This window comes from Oppia nitens, unplaced genomic scaffold, assembly GCF_028296485.1.
Source record: "Oppia nitens isolate AA-2021 unplaced genomic scaffold, nextdenovo-longstitch-racon4-pilon3 scaffold20_pilon_pilon_pilon, whole genome shotgun sequence".
NCBI lineage: Eukaryota > Metazoa > Arthropoda > Arachnida > Sarcoptiformes > Oppiidae > Oppia > Oppia nitens.
In genome coordinates, this window is record NW_026533200.1 from 1338786 (window position 1) to 1360905 (window position 22120).

Below are 22120 nucleotides of genomic sequence, written 5' to 3' on the forward strand. Positions count from 1 at the left end.
ATAATATATGTATTTTTTTATTATAAATATATCATAGATATGTAAACAAAATTTGTAATTATAATTATATATATAACTCAATAGACATAAACTACACAAAAAAATGTTTATGAAATAATAATCAAATATTTAATACAATAAAACTATAATTTTTTTGAAATAATTATATATTTTGTACTCAATATTATTATTTTATTTAAATATTACAAAATAATAATATTGAGTACAAGTTTTTATGATATGATATTTCAAAAATAAAGTTTTTAAAAATTACAAAAACATAGACTAATAAATTTTCTAATAAAAATATTAATACCTATACATGTAATAATACAACACAAACATAGAAATAATTTTTATATTTATTTTAATTAACTATTGTTGTAGTATTAATAAAATATTTTTTGAATTAAATAAATAAAAAATCTAAATTTAGCGCTTATTACAACTCTAGCTATTTTTTATGATATTATTATTAACTAAAATAAAACTAAATACTATTAATCAATAGATTAGTTATATAATTACAGTTTTTAAATAACATTATTAATTTAAAAGTAACAAATGTTTGTATTTATATTTTAAATATAATTTACTAAATATTTATACAAAAATTTGTTTTTTTTTAAAAAAGTTAAATTATATTAATTTTTTAATTTTTTTTGTTATAATACAAAATACAACAATAATATATTAATATATAAAAAATATATAATAAAATTTATTTTTTAGAATATATGAAAAAAATGGAAAACTTAAAAATTAAATAATTATTTTTATGAATAAAAAACATATTTGTTTTGTTAATTAATTAAAAAATACACCATTTTTTATATGAAAAAACAAACATTTTTTAAAAATTTCTATTCAATATATTCGAGTATATTTAGTATACACTACTAGTTAAGTACAGTCATAGGTATAAACTATTAATTTTAATTAATTTAATATTATTAAAAAATAAAATAAAATTTTTGATATTATAATTGTTGTTGCTTAATTAATTTTCTATTATCTAGGTATACTATTTAATTTGTTAACCACCCTAAATTAGCTAGATACAATCAACCAATAACAATGTTAGCTAGTACAATTTATGTTGGTGGTATTGTTTTGCTAGCCATGGCTAGTAATATGATGATAATGCTAACTGTCCATGGTGCTAGCATTGATCAGCAACAGGGGTCGGCAGTCTGGCATGTCCAAATGAAAGAGCATGTCGATAAAGTATTCAAAGTAGTGTGCACACCTGGCAAGGTTACCACTCAATTAGTTAATCAATATAATAAATGTCGGCCAGTATTGGATGATTCACGAAAGACGGCCAACATGAAAAAATACGATGAAAAAGTAAGTAAGCACCCCAAGCTAAATTAATTAAATATTAATAATAATTATTTTTATTATCTAGTAGCTATTTAATTTTCACCAATTAATTAATTAACTAGATAGTAGTAGAAATAATAATAATTATTATCTACAAGCTTTATTTTACTTTTTTTACTAGTTAATTAATTAACTAGATACTTGCAGGAATAATAATAATAATAATAATAATTATATTATTGAATTGAATAATTATTATTATTATCTACAAGCTTTATTTACTTTTTTACTAATTAATTTACTAGATAATAATAATAATAATAATAACTAATAATAAGTAAGTTAAAAATAATAAATAAATAATAAAATTGTAATAGTATTTATAATGTAATAGACTGACCCGTAATACACAGCTGACTACAATAAATATATATCTTAGCACCCTCCTACCCCCTACCTCCCGCATTTAGCAACCCTGATATATATGTATTACTATATATTTATGGGATAGAGTAGGGTATGGCCTTTTTAACCCCCCCTCCCTTTAAATGAAAATTATATTATTTTACCACCCCCTCTAAAATATCAATAAAAGTAAAAGTATTAAAAGTAATATATATATATATATAAATTAGAGTTTATATATTAATTAATATAAATATAGAATAATATCTAAAAATTAGATTTTTTTATTAATTTTAAGAGAAAATTACCAAAAAATATATATATAAAAGGAATTTATTGGGAATAATATTTTTCTATTTAACTGGGAATTCCTTTCCGATTTACATTTGAAATTTATTGGAAATCTGCGAAAATATTTTGTAATCTATATTACCCCTCCCCTAGCCTCCCCTTCCCCTCCCTCTAAGATCCAAAAAAACCTTGTTTAATTTACAATAAATTTACAACACTATATAGAAAATATTCAAAACATAAATAAATAAATATATATTTTTTTTATTAAACTAAATTTGATAATTTTTTTAAATTTTTAATTTTAATTTTATTTTTTTAAACTAGCGTGAACAATTGCGCAATGATTGTTCAATTGGCCAGGAAAAATCATTGGAAGCATTTAGCCAGCTAGATTTAAAAGATAGACAAATCAAATTGACCATGCTAGATTTATGTTCGCCTAGTTTTCTAGTATGTGTACAGAAAAAATGGGAAACATTTATCATCGAAAATAAGCAAACATTCATCGAATTGGACAAAGAGGCCGCCAGTTATTACAACTTGTTTCAGAAACCGGTTTCATGGACTGATATTGTGGTTAGTATATGGGCGGGGGAGGAAGGGAGGGGTGGTTAGGTTGAGTTGGGGTAGGGGGGGTTAGGTTGACTTAGGCTGGGTGTTAACTAAAAATTGTTCACAAACTTACTTAATAATTGTATATAGAGACTAACAAGTGTGTGTGTGTGTGAACAGGGTATGTATGTGTTGGGGGTTATGTGTGTGTGTTTGTGTATAAACGGGGTATGTATGTGTGTGTGTGTGTGGACGGGTTATGTATGTGTTGGGGATTATGTGTGTGTGTGTGTGTGTGTGTGTGTGTGTGTGTGTGTGTGTGTGTGTGGACGGGTTGTGTATGTATGTGTGTGTGTGTGGACCGGTTATGTATGTGTTGGGGATTATGTATGTGTGTGGACGGGTTATGTGTATGTTTGTGTGTGTGTGTGTGTGTGTGTGTGGACGGGTTGTGTATGTATGTGTGTGTGTGTGGACGGGTTATGTATGTGTTGGGGATTATGTATGTGTGTGGACGGGTTATGTGTATGTTTGTGTGTGTGTGTGTGTGTGTGTGTGTGTGTGTGTGTGTGTGTGTGTGTGTGTGTGTGAACGAGATATGTAGGTGTATGAGTGTATGTGTGTATATTATAGTGGGTGGGTGTGAAATTAAGTGGGGGGGGGGGGTTGTTATGTTAACATACACATTGAGATCATCAGTTTATTTACTATTATTTTTTATTTGTTAATTATTATTATTTATAATAATTTTTTTAATTTTTTTTATAAATTTATTTGTTAAAGACATGCGAGAAAAAGGTTCTTGGTATAAATTAATTGAATAGATGGTCCCTGATGATCAATAATTTACAATTAAAATATATCAACATATATATATATATATAGTAGTTTTTATTTAATTTTCAAAATTTTTTAAACTAAATTAAACTATACTAAAATAATTTATAACTTTAAATATATATAGTTAAATTTATTCAATTGTTATTTGAAATTAAGCTAAAAATAATTACAAAAACAACAAAACATGTAATATTATGAAAATTTTAATTACAAAAATAAAAATATATTAATTTGTTAATTAATTGTATTAATTTTTTAATTAATTAAATTTATAGTAAAATTTAGATTTTATTTGTATTTAAATTAATATTTTTGTTTAAAAAAAATAACTAAAACATAAAATAACAATAATTTATTAAATAATAATTATATATTTATTATAAATCTTTAATATTATATAGATTTTAAAAAATATTATTATTAAATACTAGTGTATATAATAATAATAACTAACAGTTAGTTATTTTTCATAACAATTTAATTAAATTACATTAAACTGTATGTTATGTTGAATTAATTTATTTAATTAAAAAAAAAATTTTTTTATTGACGCACAAAACATTTTTTTAAAAATGGTTTTAAGTATCAATAGTATATATAATACAGTATATAGTAGTAGTAAACTATACTATTGACGTTTGAAATTTTAGAAAATATTTTTATTAAAAAAAACATATTTTAGAAAAATCTTATTATTAAAAAATTTTGAAAGATTTAACAGAAAAAAAACAAATTATATATTTATTTTAAACTATAATTAAGTATAGAAAGTGAGAGAGAGAGAGATAATTAATTAATTAATTAATAATAAATAATAATAATGTTATCTAGTACAATTACTAGTAGATTAGTGATTGTATTTATACTAGCTAGTTTTACATCGATAATTGTTCATGCTAATCTAATAATATCGCAAACTGCTGATCCAGCTAATCAACTAGCTAAACACCCAACTATAGACCCACTAACAACACCCACACCCACTCCTACACCTACACACCCACCAACAACAAACAATGATAGCAAACATAGGCAACACATTGAACATAGATTACGTGTTAAACACGTATTGTGTTCAACAGTTGACAATAAAATCAATACCACTGTAATCAATGATTTCAATAAATGTAAGCAAATATTGGATGAAAATAATAAAGAAAATTTGCCGATAATTACCGATTTTATTAAAAAAGTAAAAAAAATCAATTTTTTTAAAAACTTTTATTTTTATATATTTTTTTTAAATTTTTTAAAACTTTTTTTTTAAAGGTAAAACAATTTAACTATGAATGCGCTAATGATAACAATGATGTCAATCAAAATACAACTGTCAAACACGTATTAAATACCTATAGTATAGGCAATCGTGTTGACCTCAATGACACCCATGTCAAGGCGGCCATATTGAATTTTTGTTCCGATACGTTTACCCAGTGTAATCAATTAAAAGTTAAACAATATTTTCAAGCTAATCCCAAACTAGTAGCTGAATTTAGTAGCGATAATGTTAAAAAAAATTTAATTAATCTAACATCATCGGATCAATTTTATGTAAGGGCTATTAATATGTTTTTAATTTTATATATATGTATGTATGTGTGTTTGGGTATGTGTTTATGTATGTGTGTATGGGTATGATGTATGTATGTGTATGAATATGTGTTTATTTATGTGTGTATATTTATGTATGTGTGTGTGTATGTGTGTGTGTGTGTGTGTGTGTATGTGTGTGTATGTGGGTATATGTGGGTATATGTGTGTCTATGTGTGTATATATATGTGTATATATGTATGTATGTGTGTATATGTATGTATGTGTGTATATGTATGTATGTGTGTATATGTATGTATGTGTGTGGGTATGTGTGTGTGTCTTTGTGTGTATGTATGTCTATATATGTGTGTGTGAGTGTGTGTGTATATATATGTATGTATGTTTTTCAATAATAATAATATTTTATTTAAACTATTATATGCTAATTAATTATTTTTTATTTTCATAGGCATGTGAGTTAAAGGCATTGGGTATCGGACAACAACAACACTAGACCTACACACACTCACACACACACACACACACACACACACCAAACACACAACAATTACCAATAATATTATTATAATAATAACAATTTAAATAACTAAATATATAATTATTAAAAATTTTTATATTTGTTTTAAACAAAAAATTGTTAACTATTTTTTTGTTTTGTTTTAATTAAATTATAACATTTATTAATTTTTTCAAGTACTGTAATAACAAAAAAATATCAATTATAATAATAAAATTTATAGATAAAATTGTATTATAATATTTAAGTGTCAATTATTTTATTTTATTTTTTTAAATATTGTAAAAATATTAAAATTATAAATTATTTAGTAAATCATATATAAATATATATATATAGTATAAAATACATATACATTTACTATATATGTATTATATTTAGGGTTCGAACAAAATTCCCTCATTTTGTTTCCAAATGTTTCCTATTATCCAAAATCTGGAAATTTTCAGGGAATATATTCAAAAAAAAAACTTTAAAAAAAAGTTTATTATATATAAGATTTATTATAACTTTATTATTAATGACTTTTATTATTGTTATTATTATTATTAAATAGTATTACTAAATTTAGTGATGATTAAAATTGTTTTTTTAAAGTATTTTAATGAAATTTTATGCAAAATATTTTTATTTATTTATTTTGAGTAATATTTATTTGTATAAATATAAAGTATATTTTACTTTATTTTTTTAACTATTAAAGGAATGAAAATTAATTATATTTTCCTAAATTTCCAGAAAATTTTGAAATGAATTTATTCGGAAATTTCTTTCTTTCTCTATTTGAAAGTTTAGTCCGAACGCTAATAATATTAAAATCAAAAATAAAATAATAATTTTAAAAAAAGTAAAATTTCTATTATATCTAGTATTTTCTTTTTTTATTTTGCAAATAATGACTAGTAGATAGCATTACCAGATCATTACATTTACATTTCCTGTAATATAATATAAAATACGGAAATTATTAAAAATAGAAATTAAAATTAAATTAAAAAAAACCAGAAAAAAATAAAATAAAATGGAAAATAATTATTAAAAAATAACATATTTTTTTTAATAAGTGAATCATAATTTTTTTTATTTTAATTAAATTAGTAACCATTTTACTGGATTTTTTGTTGATGTGTTAATTATAAAAAAAATCAGTTTTTATTAAAGTAATTACTTGTATGTTAAAAGTAGATTTAGTGATTATTTTTTATATATATAGTGTAAATTGTTATTAAAATAAAATTGATATAGTACCAATTTCTAATAATATTAACTAGATAATAAATTAATAATGTTACCTAGTTGTAATATATTATTTTTATTACAACTACTACTAGCTATTAGTAATAGTATTACTACTACTACTAGTAATAGTAATGATACTAATAATACTAATAGTAGTAATCAATTACAACCTAATCCTGACCCTAACCCACAACTACCTAACCCTAACCAACAAAAACAATTGGAAAACAATTTGTTTGATTCGCATAACTTGCGTATCAAACAAGCAATTTGTTTATCAAATAAGACAATCATTGACAATGAATTGGTTAAACAGTTAAGACAATGCAAACAATTAGTTAATTCAAACTATAAATCAATTGAAAATTTTAAACTATACAATGATAAGGTAATGTATATTTTAATTTTTATATAATTTAAAAAAATTTTTTTTAACTAAATATATAACGTTTTTGATTAAGAATCTAATATTTTTTTTAATAATTATTTTTTTTAATTAGAAAATACAATTTGAATCGGAATGTAGTATTAGTAGTAAAAGTGTTAAACTATTGGCAAACTATTCAAATATTGTCGACACCGATGACCCGGATGTTAAGTTAGCCATTTTGGACTATTGTTGCCCAACATTTACCCGTTGTGTTAATCGGAAAGTTGAAAAACTATTGGCTGAAAATGAAAAATTAGAATCAGATTTATTACAATGGGATAATCAGGATGAATCTAATAGGGTTAAAATTTGGTATGATGTACTAGTAAGTGTGCTTGTTTAAAAATTATTTATTTATTTTTTTATGATTTTTTAATTAAAACACTAATATATTATATAAGCTTATAATCTATTTAATCCCTAAGCAAACAAACAAGCAACCTAAGATTACCTAGGCTAAACATACCCCCTATAAACTTATCTTACCCCCCATAAACTTACTTATCTAACCCCCCCCCCATAAACTTATCTAACCCCCCATAAACTTATCTAACCCCCCCATAAACTTACTTATCTAACCCCCCCCCCATAAACTTATCATAACCCCCCATAAACTTATCTAACCCCCCATAAACTTATCTAACCCTCCCATAAATTTATATAACCCCACATCCTAACCTAACCTAAACCTCTAATCTATACCTAAGTTAACCTAAGATTCCTTATATAATCTAACCTAAGTTATCCTAAACTTATTTAATCTAAACTTACCAAATATTTTTATTTTTTTTAATAAACTTACTAAAAAGCTAACCTAAGCTCAACCTATAGAGTTATTTTTAAAAAGCTAATAAACTTTAAACTAATAACTAAACAATAACTTTTAATCTATTACATTAGGTTTAAACCTAACCTAAACTTATCTAATCTAAATCTATTTTATAAAACCCCAAAAAAAATATCTAAAAAAAATTCATAAACTTAACTTAAAAACTTACCTAAAAAAAACTAACCTAAACTTAAAATGTAAATCTAATATAATTTCTAAATCTATGATAAATTAACTTAAATCTAAGTTAAAAAGCTACTCAAAACCTATAATATAAGTTTACATAAAAAAATTAATAATAATTCAAAACTAACATAACCTGATACATTTTAGAGCTAGGACATTTTTTTATTTAAAAAAATAATTTTAATTAATTTATATATTAATATATATATATAGCGTTGCGAAAATAAAGTATTGGACGCTAAACAAGTTGAAAAACAACAATATGATCAATTGGTTGAACAATCAAAACAATTGGGTCAACAAACTAAACTAATTGAACAACAATTGGAGCAAGCAGAAAAATCGGATCAACAATTTAAAATTGAACACAATTTACAAAAAACACAAATCATTTGTAAAAATCCGGGAAAACTTAATCAAACTGTTGTACAAAAATTGCGTAAATGTGTGGAAATATTTAGTTTGAAACAAAAATCAGAAGTTTTTAGAAATTATTTTAAAAAGGTATTTAAAATTGATTTTTTTAAAATATATATTATTACTAATTATAAGCTAATAAATAATAATATTTTAATAATATTCTAATAATATTCTAATAATATTCTAATAATATTCTAATAATATTCTAATAATATTCTAATAATATTATAATAATATAATAATATAATAATATCATTATATAATATAATAATATCATTATATTATATACTGTAATATCATTATATAATATCATATCTATTAAATAGATGAGTGATTTTGATTACGATTGTACTGAATCGGGTGCACCTGATGTCGATCTAACCTTATATACAAAACTGAATCCGGAGGACAGGGATGTCAAGTCGGTTATTGTCAGCCAATGTTCCCGATTCTATGGCGAGTGTGTTGTGAAAAATTTCAAAACCTATTTAGAGGACAACAAACAATTTGCCACTGATTTTTCCAAGGAAATTGCCCAGGGCAAATTTAATATCTTTGAATTAAATGAAATACTAGTAAGTGGTTTTTTTTTGATTTTTTTAGTTTTTTTTAGTATTTTTATTAAAAAATTTAATATTTTTGTTTTTTGTGTTTGTTTGTTTAGGTGGGTGGGTGTGTGTGAGTGTATGTGTTAAAGTGTGTGTGTGTGTTTGTGTAGGTGTTTGTGTGGGTGTTTTAGGAGATATATGTATAAAAATAAGTTTATAAAGTTTAAAAATATAGTATTTATTAGTTTTTTTTAAATTTTTATTTAGTATTTTATTTGTTTTATATTAGTTTTTTTTATTTGTTTTATTAGTTTATTAATTTGCTTTATTTGTTTTTTATATGTTTTATTAGGTTTAGTTAATTAATATATAAAAAAAATTAAAAAATTAATATATAATTAATAATATTTTTGTTACTTAAGTTATTTTTAGTTTATTGTTAATTTAAATATTTTTAAATATATACTAAATTATATACAGTAGTATATAGTCTAATATCAAAAAAAATTTTTTTTTTAATTTAATTAATGATTAAATAATTTATCAAAAAAAATAAAATAATTGAAATCGAAATACAAACAAACAATTTAAAGAGCAATAAAATTATTTTAAAATTATTTATTTTGTATTTAATATTTTTAATTTTTTTTATATAAAACTAGGATTGTGAAAAAAATGTACTGGGTATTGTTAAAGAAAAATCACCGGAGGAACAATTAGCTGATAAACATATTGAACTGAAAAAACAAATAATATGTGAAAAACCGGAAAAAATTACAACTAAAATATTGTTAAAATATAAAAAATGTGAAAATCTAATCGATGACCAAGTTGAATCGACAATTATTAAACAATATTTAGAAAAAGTAATTTTAAAAAATATTTTTATATATATATAATTAATAATTTGTTGAGTATCAAAATAGGTGAACATAGTTTTTTTTTTGAGGAGGGGGTGAGTGATAGGATGGGTAATATTTGCCTGTCCCACACACCCCACTCCCCCCCTCCCCAAAAAAAATAAATATTATCTCTATTAGAATTAATAGAAACTAATCTTAATCATATATATATTTATTTAGATATAAATTTTTATACATTTATTTTTATATAAATTTTTATACATTTATTTTTATATAAATTTTTATATATTTATTTTGATACTAAAATTTTTTTATATATTAATTTTGATACTAATTTTGATACATTTATTTTGATACTAAATTTTTTTTATATATTTATTTTGATACTAAAATTTTTTATATATATATATTTTTTTCATAATTAATTAATTGATTAATTTTTAATATCTATTTTTTATCACTCTCTCTATTATTCCCATCAAAATCCCGGTTATATTGTTGTACTACTAGTGGAGACAACTTAACTATAATTGTACTGATAGTGCTCCGGATGCCGATAGCATACTAGGCCTATACAATGCCGATCGGGTAGATCTGGATAATCGGGATATCCGGGAGTCGATAATAAGCCTGTGCTCGGAATCCTATAAACAATGTCAAACCAAACAGTTTAAACAAGTTATTGATAACGATTTGGATTTAGCTATCAAATTTTATAGCGCTAATGAGCAAGATGAATTTAAATCGTTACCATGGGATGAACTACAGGTAACTGTGCTATACTACTACTACCACTAATAATACTACTACTACTAATACTAATACTATTACTACTACTACTACTACTACTACTACTACTACTACTACCACTAATAATACTACTACTACTAATACTAATACTATTACTACTACTACTACTACTACTACTACTACTACTACTACTACCACTAATAATACTACTACTACTAATACTAATACTATTACTACTACTACTACTACTACTACTACTACTACTACTACCACTAATATTACTACTATTATTACTAATACTTTACTACTACTACTACTACTAATACTATTACTACTACTACTATTACTACCACTAATATTACTACTATTATTACTACTACTCTAATACTACTACTACTACTAATATTTTTCATAAATTTTAATATTTTATTTTTTTATGCAAATATTAATTTGAATTTTTATTGAAAAATGTGTGTTTATTGTGTATGTGTGTGTGTTATTTAAGCCAAAATTTTTTATATTAATAAAAAAAACTTAAAATATAGTATAGAATATGTAATATATAGAAACAATTTTAGTTTAATATTCTTATTTTTTTAATTAATTTTTTAAAAAATAAGTGATAGCAACAATTAATACAATTAATTTAATTAATTTTTTTTATTTATTTAAATATTATACACACATAATAAACACACAGTTATGATGTTAAGTATAATATAATAATTATTAATAATTGGTATTAAATATTGATTGCTTTTTGTTGCTACTAATAATATTAATAACAATTATTTTGTTTTAATTTTTAAATTTTTTATTATTAATATAGACATGCGAAAAAAAGGTACTGGGTATTAAAATACAACAACAATTGGTTAGCAATGTTAACAATCAACAACAACAACAACAACATCCTATTTGTCAAAATCCTAGTAATTTTGATACCAATGCACTTAAAGAGTATAATAAATGCAAATTTATTATATTTTCAAAATCAAATTCAGAAATTTTAACACAATATTATGTAAAAGTATGTATTATTTTTAATAATTATTAATTAATTTATTTATTTACTAGAAGTACTAGAATTTTTTTATAAAAAAAACTAATCAAAAACAAAATTATTTACTTGAAATTATTTATATATATACAGTATATAATAATTAATAGTTTATTTAAGTTAAATAGTAATAATTTTTTTTTGATTTAAATAATTTCTATTCTAATAATAATATATAATATTAATATCTATTAATATTAATTGAATTAATTATTTTTTTTAAGTAAATATAGAAATAGATTTTTGTTTATAAGAAATATACAATAGTTTAATATATATTTTTTTAAAAACTTATATTATATAATAAGCAATACTTTTATAAAAATTTAGCAATAATTTAAAAAAACAAATAATATAATAAAATAACATTTAATAATTAGAAATTTATTTATTATAACTGTTACTAATTATGAATTAGAAATATAGTTTTAATTTAATTTTATTTAAAAAAACATATCATATAATTGCTAAAACAATTAAAACAAAATAAACAAATCAATAAATATTATAGAATTATACAATAATTAACAAACAAAAATATTTTTTTTTAATTATTAATTATATTTTTTATATCTATTATTTAATTGAATTAAATTATATTTTTAGTAATAAATAGATCTATATATATATATAATCAGATATATAGTGAGTGTTAATAAAAATAAATATATAGTTATAATAGAATTATACAATAATTAACCAAAAAAATAAATAATTTTTATTAATTAATTTTTATTTGTTATTTTTAAGTTTTTTTTTATTAATAATATATTTATTATTATCTATATGTGATTATAATAGATGCAACAATTTGATCATGAATGTACAGTTAATGGTGCCGATGATGTACAGTTGGACTTATATACTAATGCCAATGTTAACGATTCGGATGTTAAATCGGTTATAATTAGTACCTGTTCGCCGACCTACCCATCCTGTGTACTAAATAAACTAAAATCATTTATTAGTAATGACAACGAGTTTACTCAAGAATTTTATAGACAATATCCCGGAGGAAAAGTTCCCGATTTTCCAAGAAATGAAATTAATGTAAATATTTTTTTTTAATAATAATAATTAAAATAATTTTTATTATAATTATTATATAATTAGTGTGTTGGCAATAATGGGAAAGTTTCTAGAAAGTTTCTTTATTAAAAAAAAAATTCTATCCCATGTTATTTTTTTTCATACAATCGCATTTATTATATTATTAATATATCCTAATAGTATAACAAATAGAAATTTATTCAATGAGAAATTTTCCTAGAAACTTTCAAATTTAACCATGTTTAAATTTTAATACATATATATATATATATATATGCATGTATGTATGTATGTATGAAAGTGTGATTAAAATTGTATTAAAATTTATAATATACTTATATACTGTATATATATATAATATAAGGGTTTTTTAATCAATTATTTTTTTTTGGTAAATAATTTTTTAAATACAATATATTTTATTTTATAATTATTTATTTATATATATATTTACAGGAATGTAGTTTAAAGGCATTGGGCATTAATATACAACAACAACAACAACAACAACAACATTTATTATGTCAAAATCCTAGTAATTTTAATACTAAAGTATTAAAAGATTATAGTAAATGCAGATATAAAGTGTTTTCAAAATCAAATACATTAATTTTAAACCAATTTTATGTAAAAGTATGTATTAATATTTATTATTATTATAATTATTATTATTATACCATTAAATATTATTAGTACTGTACTAGCATTATATATACAACTAAACAAACAAATTTATTAATTTAATTTTTTTTTTTGAAACACATTTAATGAAAATTATAATAACTGAGTTTAATTTTAATAAACTATAGATTTTTTTTATTTCTAGTTTTAGATTTAAATAGTTTTTTTATAATAATAATAATAATAATAATTTCTAATAACAATAGAATTAAATTATATTTTTAGTAAAAAAAATGTGTTAATAAACTGTTACAACAAAATAAATATATATATATATATAGTTATAATAGAATTATACAATAATTAACTAAAATAATTTTTTATTTGTTATTTTTAATTTATTTTTATTAATAATATATTTATTATCTATATGTGATTATAATAGATGCAACATTTTGATCACGAATGTACAGTTAATGGTGCCGATGATGTACAGTTGGACTTATATACTAATGCCAATGTTAGCGATTCGGATGTTAAATCGGTTATAATTGGTAGCTGTTCCCCGACCTACGAGTCCTGTGTACTAAATAAACTAAAATCATATTTAGCTGATAACAAACAGTTTGCAATTGATGTTTATAAACAATATCCCAGCGGAAAAATTCCCAATTATCCAGAGGATGAAATTAATGTAAGTATTTTTTAATAATATATTTATTTTTGTGTGTGTGTGTGTGTATGTGTGTGTGTATGTGTGTGTGTATGTGTGTGTATGTGTGTGTATGTGTGTGTATGTGTGTGTATGTGTGTGTATGTGTGTGTATGTGTGTGTATGTGTGTGTATGTGTGTGTATGTGTGTGTATGTGTGTGTATGTGTGTGTATGTGTGTGTATGTGTGTGTATGTGTGTGTATGTGTGTGTATGTGTGTGTATGTGTGTGTATGTGTGTGTATGTGTGTGTATGTGTGTGTATGTGTGTGTATGTGTGTGTATGTGTGTGTATGTGTGTGTATGTGTGTGTGTATGTGTGTGTGTATGTGTGTGTATGTGTGTGTATGTGTGTGTATGTGTGTGTATGTGTGTGTATGTGTGTGTATGTGTGTGTATGTGTGTGTATGTGTGTGTATGTGTGTGTATGTGTGTGTATGTGTGTGTATGTGTGTGTATGTGTGTGTATGTGTGTGTATGTGTGTGTATGTGTGTGTATGTGTGTGTATGTGTGTGTATGTGTGTGTATGTGTGTGTATGTGTGTGTATGTGTGTGTATGTGTGTGTATGTGTGTGTATGTGTGTGTATGTGTGTGTATGTGTGTGTATGTGTGTGTATGTGTGTGTATGTGTGTGTATGTATGTATGTGTATGTATGTATGTGTGTGTATGTATGTGTATGTATATATATATATTTAAATGATTTATAGTAAGCTATAAATTTTCAATATCAATAGATTATAAAATATTCATAAAAAATAATATAATACAGTATATTCAAAAATTACTATAATTTTTATATCAATAGTATATATATATATACAATGATGTTAAGTTTAATAATAATTTTATATTTATTTTACTTTACACAAAAAAAACTTAATTAAACATTTTTTAAAAACTTATTTAACTAGTTAAATTATTATTAATAACAGTAATTTACAATTATATAAATATTTAAATTTATTTATAGGCGTGTATGTATAAGGCATTGGGTATTACACAACAACCACAACAACCACAACAACCACAACAACCACAACAACCACAACAACCACAACAACCACACAATGAAAATATAATACAAGAAAATAATAATAATAATTGTCAACTAAATCCTAATATTGATACTAATGTTATTAAACAATTAGCTTCATGTTCATTGAAACTGTTAAGCCCAGATAATTCACCAACGTTAAATCAATATTATCTAGTGGTATGTATATATATATATATATATAAATAGGCAGTCAATTAATCTTGCGTCGCGTAAAACTTGTATAACTTTTGAACGGTTAGAGATAATTTAATTCTGTAAATTACATTTAAGAATATCATATCGACCACACTTAATATACACGCAATCACAAAACTAGGATGACCAGATATACAAAATATCGTGACCAACGCAGGACACTTTGCTCCAAGCAAAACTACAACTGACAAATTTATTTTGACAATGAAATTTTGTAGTCAAGAAATAATACTTTAATATAAAAAAGAATCTTCAAAATCGGATTGATAGTTTTACTTTTATGGTTTATTAAGTTTGTCATAAATCATATTATATAAAATAGTCTAATATAAAAATGACGTTAATTATGACTTGTATATGATTATTAGATAAACATTTCAAATATATTACTAATTCTAAAAATTTGTCGATTTGTTTTCGAAATAATTGAATTTCAATAAAAATTATAATATCAAATTACAATAGTGTGATTTATATTGTAATTCGATTATTTCAAAAACTAATCGACATATTGAAATTTTGTTTTCAGAATTAGTAATATAATTAAAAAATATATTTTAATAAATATATACAAGTCATAAATTACGTCATTTTTATTTTAGATTATTTTATATAATAAGATTTATGACAAACTTAACAAACTATAAAAATTAAACTACCAATCCGATTTTAATTATTCTTTATTTATATTAAACTATTATTTCTTGACTACAAAATTTCATTGTCAAAATAAATTTGTCAGTTGTAGTTTTGCCTGGAGCATAGTGTCTTGCGTTGGTATCGATATTTTGTATATCTGGTCATCCTAGTTTTGTGATTGCGTGTATATTAAGTGTGGCCGATATGATATTCTTAAATGTATTTTACAGAATAAATTATCTCTAACCGTTCAAAAGTTATTCAAGTTTTACGCGACGCAACATTAATTGACTGACTCCTTATATATATATATATATATATTTAATGTTATATATATGATAATATTATAATATATTTTAGTCAACAAAAAAAACAAACAATTTAAAAAATAATAATTTTGTTTAAAATATTTATTAATATACTTTAAACTTTATAATAATAATTATATATTATTTTTGTTAATATAATTAAGTAATTAATAATTATTATTTATTTATTTAATTAATTTTTTTTTTATAAAAAAAACACATTATAGTTACTTCAATCGATGATTGAATGTACAAAAAATGGTGCACCTGATGTCGATTTGAGCACCTATACCAATGTCGATACAAATGATTTGGAAGTTAGGGCAATCATAGTAGGCCAGTGCTCGCAAACATTTAAACCCTGTTTAGCTGAAAAACTTCAATCATTTATATCGTCAAACAAATCGTTAATCAAAACGATTTCAATTGAATATCCCAACGGTATTGACAAAGAATATCCAATAAATAAAATTAATGTAAGTATTATTATTATTACTACTACTACTACTACTACTACTACTACTACTACTACTACTACTAATACTAATACTACTAATACTATTACTAATACTATTACTATTATTAATACTAATACTAATACTAATACTAATACTAATACTAATACTAATACTAATACTAATACTAATACTAATACTAATACTAATACTAATACTAATACTAATACTAATACTAATACTAATACTAATACTAATACTAATACTAATACTAATACTAATACTAATACTAATACTAATACTAATACTAATACTAATACTAATACTAATACTAATACTAATACTAATACTAATACTAATACTAATACTAATACTAATACTAATACTAATACTAATACTAATACTAATACTAATACTAATACTAATACTAATACTAATACTACTACTACTACTACTACTACTACTACTACTACTACTACTACTACTACCACTATATATCTACATATTAGTAGACATAACTATATTATAACCAAACAAGACATATTTGTGTCCAATATTTACTGATATAATATGTATATAATATTAAACACAAATTAAATATATATATATATACTTTTATATTATACGATATATTTATTAATATTATAGGAATGCAATCAACAAGTTTTAACACAACTACTACAACAACAACAACAACAACAACAACAACAACAACAACCATCACTTAAAACTAAAATTAAAAAGAAAACTAAAAAATCTAAAAATAATTGTCCAAAACCTGAATATATTGATAACAGTGCAATCAAACAGTTTAGTAAATGTAAACGAATTTTACAACAAGAAACTGATCCACTAAATAAACAAATTTTTAAATTAGTAAGTATTTTATAAAATCATATGTTTTTTTTTAAAAAAAATAACATTATTTTTGATAATAATAATAATAATATACAAAATTTAAAAATAAAACTATTTGAATAATTAAATTAATAAGCATTTAGTAGATTGTTTTTTACTAAACATAATTAAATATAAAATTTATTGAATGAATCAATTTAGTTAGTGACCAATTAAAATTTAAAATTATATATATAATAATAATAATAATAATAATAATTATTATTATTTTATTAAATAATTAACTTTAGTTATATATATATTTATATTTATAAATTTATATAACTAACTAATTATTTAAATGCTAAAAAAATATTTTTAGATGCTTAAAGCTTTAAGTGATTGTAGTCTATCGAGTGCTGGCGATATGGGACAACCATCATTGCTGGCCTATTCAAACGTAATGGACATAACTAACCTGGATGCCCTATCGATTATAGTTAGCCATTGTTCGCCAACGTTTGAAAAGTGTCTGAAAAATACGATTAATACATTATTATTGACTAACAGACAGCTTACAATTGATTTTCGTAATGAAAATCCTGGTGGAATTTATAAGAATTTAGCGTTCAGTAAATTTATGGTTAGTAATCATTTAAATATGATATAGTAGTTATAGTATTATTGTATGTGTATGTGTATGTGTATGTGTATGTGTATGTGTATGTGTATGTGTATGTGTATGTGTATGTGTATGTGTATGTGTATGTGTATGTGTATGTGTATGTGTATGTGTATGTGTATGTGTATGTGTATGTGTATGTGTATGTGTATGTGTATGTGTATGTGTATGTGTATGTGTATGTGTATGTGTATGTGTATGTGTATGTGTATGTGTATGTGTATGTGTATGTGTATGTGTATGTGTATGTGTATGTGTATGTGTATGTGTATGTGTATGTGTATGTGTATGTGTATGTGTATGTGTATGTGTATGATATATACAATAAAGTATATAAAGTTTATTTAACATATAATTATAAAATATCGTCAAATTGTTTAGTATAGTTATATAATATATTTAATTATATATTTCTTTATTAATTAATTGATAGATTATAAAATTTTTTAGTTTATTAGTTTTTTTAAAATTTTAATTATAATTTTTAACAAGATTTAGTTAATTAAATAATTAATTAAATAAAATACTTATTAATTTAAAAAAATAAATAAATTATTGTTGTTGATTGAATGTGCTAAATCTATTTATATATGATTTATATATGTATATACATGATAAAAACAATTATTTATTTATTTATTTTAAAAATTTACCATGTCTCAATTTTAGGCTTGCGGGAAAAAAATATTAACTAAACAACAACAACAACGACAGCGACAACAACAACAACAACAACAACAACAAGAGGATAACAATTTAGACAATGAAAATATAATACAAAAAAATAATAATAATAATTGTCCACTAAATCCTAATGTTAATACTAAACTTATTAGCCAATTTACTTCATGTACATTGAAAGTATTTAAACAAGATAATTCACCATCGTTAAATCAATATTATCTATTAGTATGTATATGTATTTAATATTATATATATATATATATATATAAATTTTAATAATTAAATTATAAGTTTTAAGTTTGATTGAGTTTAAAATAACAGATTATATATATAAAATAATTTTTGTTTTTTCTCAATAACATTATTAGAATTTGTTTGTGTTTTTATACACCAAAAAAAAAATGATAAGTTTTAATCATACAGTAGAGACTAGATATTATATACAGAATATAAAATTAATTAATTAATTAATTTAATTTAATTTAATTTAATTTAATTTAATTTAATTTAATTTAATTTAATTTAATTTAATTTAATTTAATTTAATTTAATTTAATTTAATTTAATTTAATTTAATTTAATTTAATTTAATTTAATTTAATTTAATTTAATTTAATTTAATTTAATTTAATTTAATTTAATTTAATTTAATTTAATTTAATTTAATTTAATTTAATTTAATTTAATTTAATTTAATTTAATTTAATTTAATTTAATTTAATTTAATTTAATTTACTTATATAATAATTTATTATTTAATTTATAATAATTTTTTGCTTAAAAATAATTATTTAATTAATAATTTAATAATTATCAACAAACTTTTGTTAATATAATTTTTTTTATATATATATATATAAATATATTATTATAATTATTATTTAATTAATTTTATTTTATTTTTTTAAAAAAAATCATTATAGGTACTTCAATCTATTATGGAATGTACAAAAAATGGTGCACCTGATGTCGATTTGAGCACCTATACCAATGTCGATACAAATGATTTAGATGTTAGGGCAGTCATAGTAGGCCAGTGCTCGCAAACATATCAGCCCTGTTTAGCACAAAAAATTCAAACATATTTATCGTCAAACAAATCGTTAGTTGAAACGATTGAAAGTGAATATCCCGACGGTATTGGCAAACAATATCCATTAAATGAAATTAATGTAAGTATTACTACTACTACTAAAACTATTATCATTACTACTACTACTACTACTATTACTACTACTACTACTACCACTAAAACTATTACTACTACTACTACTACTACTACTATTACTACTATTACTACTACTACTACTACTACTACTACTAAAACTATTACTACTACTACTACTACTACTACTACTAAAACTATTACTACTACTACTACTATTACTACTAAAACTATTATTATTATTATTATTACTACTACTACTACTACTACTACTAAAACTATTACTACTACTACTACTACTACTACTACTAAAACTATTATTATTATTATTATTACTACTACTACTACTACAGTACATTATATTTTTAAATTAATCATTACTACAGTGTGTTTGTATTACATTATTTTTTTTTATATATCTACAAATATCTATACAATTAACAAATATAATCTTAAATACTATAGGAATGTCAACAAAAAGTTTTATTACAACACCAACAACAACAACAACAACAACAACAACAACAACAACAACAACCACTTGAAACTAAAATTGAAAAGAAAACTATAAAATCTATAAATAATTGTCCAAAACCTGAAAATATTGATAACAGTCTAATCAAAAAATATACTAAATGTAAACGATTTTTAAAACTTGAAACTAATCCAACAACTAAAAAATTTTTCAAATTTGTAAGTATATTATAACATCATATGTTTTTTTAAATCAATATTTTTGATGAAAATAATAATAATATAGAAATTAAAAAAAAAATAATTTTGAATAATTAAATTAATTAAGCATATATAAAAAATTTTACTAAACATTATATACTTGATAAAATTTGTTTAATCAATCAATCAATTTAGTTGATTGTTGTGATTACTATTAATATACTATATATATATATAATTTATATTTTATTAGACTAATTAAATTAAATAAATGATAAATATATATATATTAAAAAATTTTAGTAAATTATCAAATTATTATAATAATAATAATAATATGTTTTTCGGATAACTTCGAATTACATTATTATTATTATATTTATAAATTTTAAATTATATATCATTATATTTATAAATTTTAAATTATATATTATTATATTTATAAATTTTAATATATATATATTATTATATTTATAAATTAATTTACACTAACTAATTAAAAATTAAAAATCAATTTTTTTTATTTAGTTAAATCAAGTATTAACTGAATGTAGTCTATCGAGCGCTGGCGATATGGGACAGTCAACATTGACTCGGTATTCAAATGTTGTGAACATAACTAGCCTGGATACCCTATCGTTTTTAGTACCCCTGTGTTCGCCAACGTTTGAAAAGTGTGTCCAAGATATGACTAAAACATTTTCATTGAATAACAGAAAGATTGCCATTAAATTTCAAAACGGTATTAATGATAGTATAGCTTACAGTAAATATTTGGTAAGTAATCATTTATATAAGTAATACTACTATAGTGTATATACAGTATCTATTAATGTGTGTATATGTGTGTATATGTGTGTGTAATTGTGTGTGTGTGTGTGTATGTCTGTGTAATTGTGTGTGTGTGTGTATGTCTGTGTAATTGTGTGTGTGTGTGTATGTCTGTGTAATTGTGTGTGTGTGTGTATGTCTGTGTAATTGTGTGTGTGTGTGTGTGTGTGTGTATGTGTGTGTATGTGTGTGTATGTGTGTGTATGTGTGTGTATGTGTGTGTATGTGTGTGTATGTGTGTGTATGTGTGTGTATGTGTGTGTATGTGTGTGTATGTGTGTGTATGTGTGTGTATGTGTGTGTATGTGTGTGTATGTGTGTGTATGTGTGTGTATGTGTGTGTATGTGTGTGTATGTGTGTGTATGTGTGTGTATGTGTGTGTATGTGTGTG

General features: G+C 21.9%; 3 protein-coding genes across 3 annotated transcripts in view; all 3 read left to right on the plus strand.

The window, feature by feature from the left end:
- Positions 1 to 845: 845 nt before the first annotated feature.
- Positions 846 to 3460, plus strand: LOC128953185 (uncharacterized). The gene is made up of 4 exons (XM_054298658.1): positions 846 to 919; positions 1020 to 1350; positions 2350 to 2601; positions 3361 to 3460. Exons 2-4 carry the CDS (start codon positions 1078 to 1080, stop codon positions 3391 to 3393), a joined length of 558 nt encoding a protein of 185 aa, XP_054154633.1. The 5' UTR covers positions 846 to 919; positions 1020 to 1077; the 3' UTR covers positions 3394 to 3460.
- Positions 3461 to 4123: 663 nt separating this feature from the next.
- On the plus strand, positions 4124 to 5562 carry LOC128953190 (uncharacterized). The gene is made up of 3 exons (XM_054298663.1): positions 4124 to 4609; positions 4687 to 4968; positions 5421 to 5562. Exons 1-3 carry the CDS (start codon positions 4238 to 4240, stop codon positions 5463 to 5465), a joined length of 699 nt encoding a protein of 232 aa, XP_054154638.1. The 5' UTR covers positions 4124 to 4237; the 3' UTR covers positions 5466 to 5562.
- Positions 5563 to 6597: 1035 nt separating this feature from the next.
- Positions 6598 to 22120, plus strand: part of LOC128953219 (uncharacterized) — a 34354-nt gene continuing 18831 nt past the window's right edge. Inside the window, exons 1-18 of the mRNA XM_054298693.1 lie at positions 6598 to 7116; positions 7229 to 7483; positions 8387 to 8677; positions 8920 to 9168; positions 9804 to 10007; positions 10515 to 10772; positions 11584 to 11784; positions 12616 to 12864; positions 13321 to 13497; positions 13931 to 14179; positions 15171 to 15413; positions 16627 to 16875; positions 17503 to 17730; positions 18074 to 18334; positions 19043 to 19282; positions 19981 to 20229; positions 20688 to 20915; positions 21426 to 21674. Of these exons, the coding sequence (XP_054154668.1) occupies positions 6775 to 7116; positions 7229 to 7483; positions 8387 to 8677; positions 8920 to 9168; positions 9804 to 10007; positions 10515 to 10772; positions 11584 to 11784; positions 12616 to 12864; positions 13321 to 13497; positions 13931 to 14179; positions 15171 to 15413; positions 16627 to 16875; positions 17503 to 17730; positions 18074 to 18334; positions 19043 to 19282; positions 19981 to 20229; positions 20688 to 20915; positions 21426 to 21674 (4422 nt within the window). The 5' untranslated portion in view covers positions 6598 to 6774. The remainder of the gene's footprint in view (positions 7117 to 7228; positions 7484 to 8386; positions 8678 to 8919; positions 9169 to 9803; positions 10008 to 10514; positions 10773 to 11583; positions 11785 to 12615; positions 12865 to 13320; positions 13498 to 13930; positions 14180 to 15170; positions 15414 to 16626; positions 16876 to 17502; positions 17731 to 18073; positions 18335 to 19042; positions 19283 to 19980; positions 20230 to 20687; positions 20916 to 21425; positions 21675 to 22120) is intronic.

Bases quoted from the DNA above. Each gene is read 5' to 3' on its own strand.
- LOC128953185 (XM_054298658.1), top strand. From the start codon at position 1,078: ATGTTAGCTAGTACAATTTATGTTGGTGGTATTGTTTTGCTAGCCATG. The intron at 1,351-2,349 runs GTAAGTAAGCAC...TTTTTAAACTAG, and splicing joins TGAAAAAATACGATGAAAAA to CGTGAACAATTGCGCAATGA. The intron at 2,602-3,360 runs GTTAGTATATGG...TATTTGTTAAAG, and splicing joins TTTCATGGACTGATATTGTG to ACATGCGAGAAAAAGGTTCT.
- LOC128953190 (XM_054298663.1), top strand. From the start codon at position 4,238: ATGTTATCTAGTACAATTACTAGTAGATTAGTGATTGTATTTATACTA. The intron at 4,610-4,686 runs GTAAAAAAAATC...TTTTTTTTAAAG, and splicing joins TTACCGATTTTATTAAAAAA to GTAAAACAATTTAACTATGA. The intron at 4,969-5,420 runs GTAAGGGCTATT...TTATTTTCATAG, and splicing joins CATCATCGGATCAATTTTAT to GCATGTGAGTTAAAGGCATT.